Source organism: Octopus bimaculoides, chromosome 8 (assembly GCF_001194135.2).
Source record: "Octopus bimaculoides isolate UCB-OBI-ISO-001 chromosome 8, ASM119413v2, whole genome shotgun sequence".
Classification (NCBI taxonomy): Eukaryota; Metazoa; Mollusca; class Cephalopoda; order Octopoda; family Octopodidae; genus Octopus; species Octopus bimaculoides.
The window spans coordinates 50722277-50730017 of NC_068988.1; the positions used below are offsets into that span (position 1 = coordinate 50722277).

The 7741-nt window shown below is 35.1% G+C and overlaps 1 protein-coding gene across 1 annotated transcript in view; it reads right to left on the reverse strand.

Annotated features, from left to right (window-relative positions):
• Positions 1–188: 188 nt before the first annotated feature.
• LOC106881907 (DBH-like monooxygenase protein 1) overlaps positions 189–7741 on the reverse strand; it is a 34913-nt gene continuing 27360 nt past the window's right edge. Inside the window, exons 11-13 of the mRNA XM_014932430.2 lie at positions 5349–5463; positions 3622–3702; positions 189–2125 (exon numbers count right to left, since the gene is read on the reverse strand). Coding sequence (XP_014787916.1) covers positions 2057–2125; positions 3622–3702; positions 5349–5463 — 265 coding nt within the window. The 3' untranslated portion in view covers positions 189–2056. The remainder of the gene's footprint in view (positions 2126–3621; positions 3703–5348; positions 5464–7741) is intronic.

The window sequence follows — 7741 nt, forward strand, 5'->3', positions numbered from 1 at the left end:
AATTACTGAAGCTACATACATAATAGAAGAGAAACCTAGCCTGAATAGCAAACTGGAATGGAACACTAACACACACCACTAACAAACCACAAACCACAGCATGTGACAACATGTTACCCATAAACCAATAATAATATGAACAAAGTATAATACAATACATAGATAAACAAATGGAATTAAATACTACATACGTTAACAAAATTTAATTAAACACAAAAAAAACCAAAAAAAAAACACACATGAACAAATAAATAAATAAAAACAAATACAAACGAACACGTATTAACAGAGAATATAGGTGATACAGACACTCCCCATACACACATGCACTTACAAAAGATACAGACACATATGTTAGGGTTAATTCACTTTAGTATAAAATACAAAAATATAAAAAAAGCGAGTCATTATGTTTAGAATGATCTGTCTTGTTTATCTAAAGACTACCGTATAGAACACGTGAAACTATGTGCTATTTATGTCTACGTGGGATTGCTAGTCTATTTTTGCGTCATCCCATTAATATTCATGTGAAAATGGGTTGCGTAGCTTTGTCTATCTTTTTTCTTCTGCTTGTGTTTAACATGGGAAATGGCTGAGAATAAAATTAAGAGTATATAAAATACTTCACGTATTTTCATCGTCTTCGTAATAGAAAAATTTCGACGGTGGAAATAGACCAAATATTTACGTATTTTGTGGAGACGACTGAAGAAGGTAGGGAAAGGTAATAAAAAGAACAAGAGATTTACTAACGCCTTCCGTCTGTAGAAGAGTTACTTCTGCTGTGAACATATTTTGATTTATTCAATGCAATACAACCACTTGAAACAATTTGATTTCAGGTGGGTTCACTATTTTACAAAAGCCTTCAGTCAGCAACATTCTGCTCCTTTGTAAGGGAAATAATTTATTTTCGACTACAGTTGTCAGATTTAAAGGAAGGTCGTAATAACATTCCTTATCATGAATTAAAATAATTTATTGAAATTTATACTTTATAATTTTGTCCTTGGGCAGCTACCTGGTACAATCGTTATTGTACCGGACACAATACTTGGTGGTATTTCTTCGGTGTTTTACAGTCAGCTACGCCAACCGTGTCTTTCAACCTTCCGGGGTCGATAAAATAAGTACTAGTTGGGCACAAGGTAGACGTACTCGACTTTTCCTTTTTTCAAAATTGCTGATCTGGTCCCAGAATTAAAAAGAATTAATATTGCTATTATTAAAAGCTGAAATTTGCTAAATTTTAACTCTAAGTTTGATTTTTCAGTTTGCATAAGTTTTTTGAACAATAGGAAATTAGAAATTTACACTTTTTTGTTATCCATTTGATAGTTTACAATATATCATGCTTTCCAGCATCATAGACCTGGATACTGAGTTTTGTAGAGTTTGAATTACTTAATTACTGGAAGAACCATCCAAAGTGATGAGTCGGGTCACAGTCAATCTAGTCGATCACATTCGATTCTAGTCGATAATAAATAGAACAAGTAAAGCAAAATAAGTAAAACAAAATGGATTCAAAAGCTATTTTTAGGTTTATTTATTGAAAATTTTTATTACGTGGAAATAATACAAAAAAAGTATTTGAATTTTTGAACTCCATTGGAATCGGAGAATAATATGAACAAATATCACATTCTGGATATAAATCCTTTGTAAGCAAGTAACACTGAATTTTAATTCATTATGGAAAATAAAGCTTTAACTCATTATGAAAAGTGAAACTTATAAGAATCCCTTAATACATATCACAGCAGATAAAGGTTCATTTTATGCCGATAACCTTATGCAATACTGGAAACTAAAATCGTATGCAATAAACAGAATTTGAGTTTACTGGTATATGCAATTAACTTTAAAATTTTTACACACACGCGCGCATACACTCTGATACATATGTATACGTATAAGTTTAGAAAAAGTTTGTTAATACCTACGAAAACATTCATCAAAGATTTTCCTCAGCTATACATGAAAAATTATTTTTCATATTTATAGGAATGGATATTTTATTAATATGATCTGACGAGTATTTGTAAAAGTGTTAAATTAACCAATAAGAAATCAAAATGGAAATCATTCCGGTCTTTACGAAGAATTTTGCAGCTGAATTCTAGAAAAAAAAAAAAAAAAGAAGTGAAATTAGATTAAATAAAAAGAATTTAATTTGAGAAAATCTTAAAAACTTATTTTTGAGAATTGAAATGAAGCTATGATATTTTCCCTTTCGGTTTTCTGAATTTTGAGTGACCAAGAAAGTGGTGGATGGTACTACAACTACTCCTATTTTGACAGACGGACAAACTAAACAGAGTGAGACACACACACATACGCACAAAACACACACGGACGTCTAACACCAAACGCAACGGGTCACTCAACTAATTAGCGAAGCATCCATCACTAACATACTTCAACCATTAGCTCATAGATAAACTGGTTCTCTCTATCTCTTCTATCGATTCTACAATAATCACTATTCTTCCTAACTAGCTGGTTGCATAATCTCACAGCCCAGGTTGACTCGTCTCACCTAATTTTCTTCTTCAGTTATTCATACGGTATTCAAACCACAGAGTACCCTAAATTCTTCCTATCCTGCCTCTCCAAAATTCGCTCTTCTGGAATCCCTCTTTGTCTACGTGTTTTCTATACACGTTGAATTAGAGATTATCAAGCTGAGCATAAGCAATATCAATCTCACCAGTCTATGAAGATATAAAATGTCATAAGCACTGCCATTTATCCTTTGACCTTCTTATATAAAAAGAGAGATGTAGAATATTTTGGAACTGCTAATTTGTTACAATAGTGTATAGTTAACTGAATGATATAGTTAATAATAGTTAAAATAAGTAATCCGACCACAATTTGTGAAAATACATTGGTTCACAGTTCCATTGCATGAATTAGTGCAGTAGAAATGATTTCAAGCATGTACTATTTTGCATACACAGTAGAAGTCTTTATTGTTTTGAAACAACTTCACTACTTTTGCAACTATAATTAATCATTCTGAAGGCATCTATCATTATAGGTAGCGTTTCAATTTCCATTCTTCATGTTCTAGGTATGGCTCTTTCTACAATATTTAGAAAATTTCTCCATTTCTTTTGAAGATCCATTATTGTTTATTTAAATTGATACTTTGACTGTGAAGCACTTCGTTTCTTCGTGTCCTACCCAAAAATACCCGATAGATTAACCTAAATTTCCATGTTTGTGAATATTGTCATATCTCAAAGTTTGGTTTCTTAGTTCTTTTCTTGTGCAGGTTCAGTTTGCCTTTTATTCTTTTGGGGTTGATGAAATAAGTATCAATTGGGCACTGTGGTCGATATGACTGAGTAATCCCCTCCACCAAAATTTCAGGCATTTTCCCTACACTAGAAAGGATTTTCGTATTATTATATAATCACTTTCATCTATGGAACAAGAAAAGGCATTAAACAAAAACTAAATCCATGAATGTGTCCTAATTAGTTATACGGTAATGGAAGTAAATATATGAATAAATAAATGATAGTGACAAAGTGCATTGACTTGTTTGAGTGTTTTAATTGAGAAACCGCATTCAAAATATTCTATTGTCGAAAATTAGATACTTACCTTTTCGGTTGTAGTTGGTTGTGGAATTGACGGGTCATCAAATTTAATTACTGGGAAAGTTCGATTCGTATAGCTGATTAGCTACAAAGTTTTAGAATATTGATCAGTTGTAACTGTATATTTTAAACCGTTATATACCAAACTAAATTTAGAATTAAATAATTTAGTAAAGAATTATATTTTAGTAAAATTTCTACTGTAACTTAAAATAGATTAGTTCAATATATCTTGATGAGAAGAAATATACATGGCTTAAGATAGAATCGAAGACAAAACCCTACTCAATACCTTAAGTGTAATAAAAAAAAATGGTCTATAAAATAAATAAAATGAAATGCAATTCATGGGTTTTATTTGTAGATTTATTTTGGTTAGTATATAGTGAGGTGAGTTAAACATCACGTTATAATTCTGCTTGATCCAGTTTAGATTTCTAACTATAGTCATTTCTCATCATTTACGAAGCAAATCCTTTTCCGTCACAAGCGTCGTCCTGTTCCCCTAAAAGCACTCCATACAGAAAACTTTACTGTATTTCTTTCTTAATATATTTTAACAGAGTCATAGTAAATTAAATATAGATATATCTAATTTACACGTATTTGTATATACATGCATATGCAAACACATATTCACAAAAGTAATGCGGTTAAAAGGCTTATGCGGTTGAATTGATTTGGAATTCCGGATCTTAAAAGAAGTATTTAACAAGTGATAAAAGTTGCGAACGCTATAGAATCCCCAATAAAATCCTAGGGAGTCAAAACTAGAGCACATTTTAAATTATCATTTAAATTATTAAATTATTTAAATTAATTGGAAATAACTTCGAGGAAATGCATGAAGACATCACACACCTATTTCTCTCTTTCAGAGATGTCAGTTATTTGTCTAAAAATTATTCTAGATGAGCAAATGGGATTTCGTAATAGTTACGTTACATTACAAACGTAAGTTTCTTTAACTTAAGTAAAATGACTTCAACTCCAGCAAAAAAAAAAAAAAAATGAAGTAAATTAGCTTCAACTGCAGTAAAATATGCCCTGTGATTGAATCTGTTCTATACATATTACTACTAAATACATAATATATAGCTCAAACAGATTCATGAGTCGTATTCTGTTAGAAGGACCTTAATTGTTCTCACTATCATATCTTTGTAGTAGAGAGATTCGCCTCACACTCGAGTGGTTTCAGGTTCAACCCTATTTCAAGGTACTTCTAAAATAGCTTGGGTTGATTTAAATTCGTAAGTGAAATTTCAAAAGCGCAGAGTTTTATACGTATATTTGGGTGATCGACCTGTTGTAATGCCACCACCTTCCTTTGAGTACTTTTAGCAGAGTCCATTCTGTGAAAACGAATTGAACCAGTTCTCCCGTCTCATGATAAACTCGATATCCTTTACAATTTTCTACGGCAGCAATACATGTATAGCATTTTCTTTTCTACCTTATGTTCTCACACCAATATCGAAGGTACCGTAAAAGCTATTAGTGCAACTCTTCTGACTAAGCTACAATAACTTCACTAAATTGTCAAACTGATTCCAAAGTGAAAAATAGGTTCCCACTGCATGCAACAAGTATGCAGTAGCGCTTAAAATTGACTAATGTAAGTATTCATTTACAAATGTTAAAATTTCACGACAACCCTAAAGAATGTTTAAATGAGACACAAACTCAAAATCTAGCAAAGAAAAGAAGGAAAAGAAAAGTAATACTTACATTTGTCCTATTAAGACAAAGCTGAATAAAACCGACTTGGGGTTCCAAACCGTTGACTATTAATTCCATTTTTTTAATGGCATCTTGGTTATTCTTATATTGCAGTAAGTCAGTCCTGAAACAGATAATGATATTATATATTCAAGGACAGAAGCCGTGGTTTAAACAAGAGAAATGAAAATAAAAGTAAACCCAAGTAAAACCCTGAAAAACAAAAGTATGGATAAAAATGAAGGGTCATCGGTTTTAGAGTTGTGTGTGTGGGGGGGGGGTGATGCTGGTGCCGAAGGTCTCACCCTCTTTCTCGATATCCTGCCTTCGTGCTATCAATTCTTTGCTGGCTCTCCTCATTAACAAGACGTTTTATGTTCGTGTTTTTGGTTGTTGTTGTTAGAGGTTGTTTTTTTTTAAGTGGATTGTTGCAGTTGTGGTAGTTTTAGTGGAGTTTGTTGTAATGGCGGTAGATATGTTAATGATGGTGATGCTGGAGAAGTTGGTGCGGCTGAAGAGATTGGTATTGTTGCAGATATATCTGTGATTGCTGTGGGTGTGTTTTCAATATCTTTTGGTGTGTATTTGTGTGAGATATGATGTTTTGTATCTAATTTAATTTTCTTTTTTTTTTTGGTGAAGGGGCAGTCCTCACATTTACGTTTGGTGTATGTGTGGAATATCGGTGGGAGTCTATGCGTGTATTTAAGTTTAGAGGTAACTGAAACTGAGAGAGAGAGGGGGAGAGAGCGGGAGAGGGACAGCTTCGTTGGAGAGCCCTTGGGTGTTTTGTGTAAACGTTGTTTGTCTTTCTACTGTTGAAGGTGGTGGTGCATCTGCTGCTGGTATTCTTGGCGTTGTTGTTGTAGCTGTTGCTACTGTTATTGCAAATGTTGGTGTTCTTCCAGCAGTTGCTAGTTTTGCTGCTCTGTTGCTGATGTTGCCGTTGCTGTCAGGATTAGTGCCGCTTCTGTTATTGTCCGCTGGTGGTTTTTTTGTTGCGGATTTTTGATACCTTTTGGGTAAGGGGTCCTACGGTTCCCTGCCTTCTGTTGAGGGCAGAAAGCTCTCAGGTGGCTAGACTTTCTACACTGGTGGCACTGAAGCCTTCTACCTTCAACCGTATCAAGTAGCTCTTGCCCTCCCAGAAAACAAATGAGATCTAGGGTTTTCTGGACAGTGTCGGGTTTGACATGGACTACTCCCCTGTTGCAGATCTTGTGTCTCACGATATTGTGGTTGATTCATCTCTTGTTGTTGTTGTTGTTGTTGTGGCTGCTGTTGCTGCTGCGGTCTTTGACTTGCAGCTTTGGTTTCGAGATTGGTTGCAGCGTTTTCGACATTGGCTGCAGTGAAACTTCTCAGTTTCGTGCTCGCAAATTTTGGGATTTAGGAGTTACGTCTGTATTTTCTCCCTCCCTTTTCTTTTTGAGGGCCACTCGACGATCATCCACTCGGGTGGTTTTGTCTCATCTGGGGCCCCTTTTATATCCAAAGAGTCTGTAGGATTTCCTATGGCCTTATTTCCTCTCTGTTTGATGTTGTGGTTGCCGCTACTTTCCTCTTTAGGATTACAACGAATTTGGCGTTGGGAATATTGGAGCAGTGTGAGGCATCTCTCTCAGTTTCTCCACAGTGGGTAGAAAGCTTTTAAGTGGCCGGTTTTGTTCCAGATGTAACATCTGGATTTCCTTACCTCCATGACCATCCGCATCTGCTCACACTCACCGAAACAAAAAAAGTCCACGATAGCATGAACTTCTTCCAGAGCAACCAAAACCTGGAACGCTTGCTCTGTTTTGTTGAGGGCTTGATCTTCAGCTTATCACCTCCCCATGATCCTCTTGCATGACCTAGCCCCTATGAGCAGGTACGTCTGAGACCCTGACCTTCGTCACACGATGTCCTATGTATAAAGTGGGCATCAGTTACTTGTCACAGGAGCAAGTCAAAGCAGCCATCCTACGCGCTTCCTCTTCGTTGCTACAAAAGGTTAACACAGTCCCATATTGCTTTCCTCGACAGACATAAACTATGGAAGGCCACACCTTCTCCAGGCATTTTTCTATTTTGGCTGGAGAAGTGTATAGCGGCTTTCTCTCTCTGCAGTTAATGCAAATATAAATTATCGTTCCCTTTTTGGTGGAAATCCTTTCGGTAGAGACGGACTATATGTAATCTGAACCTTTCCCCGCCTTATTTATTAATTTTTTTTACGGAATCCCACGTTTTAGGCTATGGAGATTCCGATTCTGAAAAAAAGTTTTTTGAAAAATTTCAATCCCCCCCCCCACCAAGCAGGCTATTTACATGCTAGAAATAACAGCCAAATCTCACAAAACTAGTGTTAGGGTTAGGGTCAGGGTTACGGTCAGGGTCAGGGTTAGGGTTAGGGTTAGGGT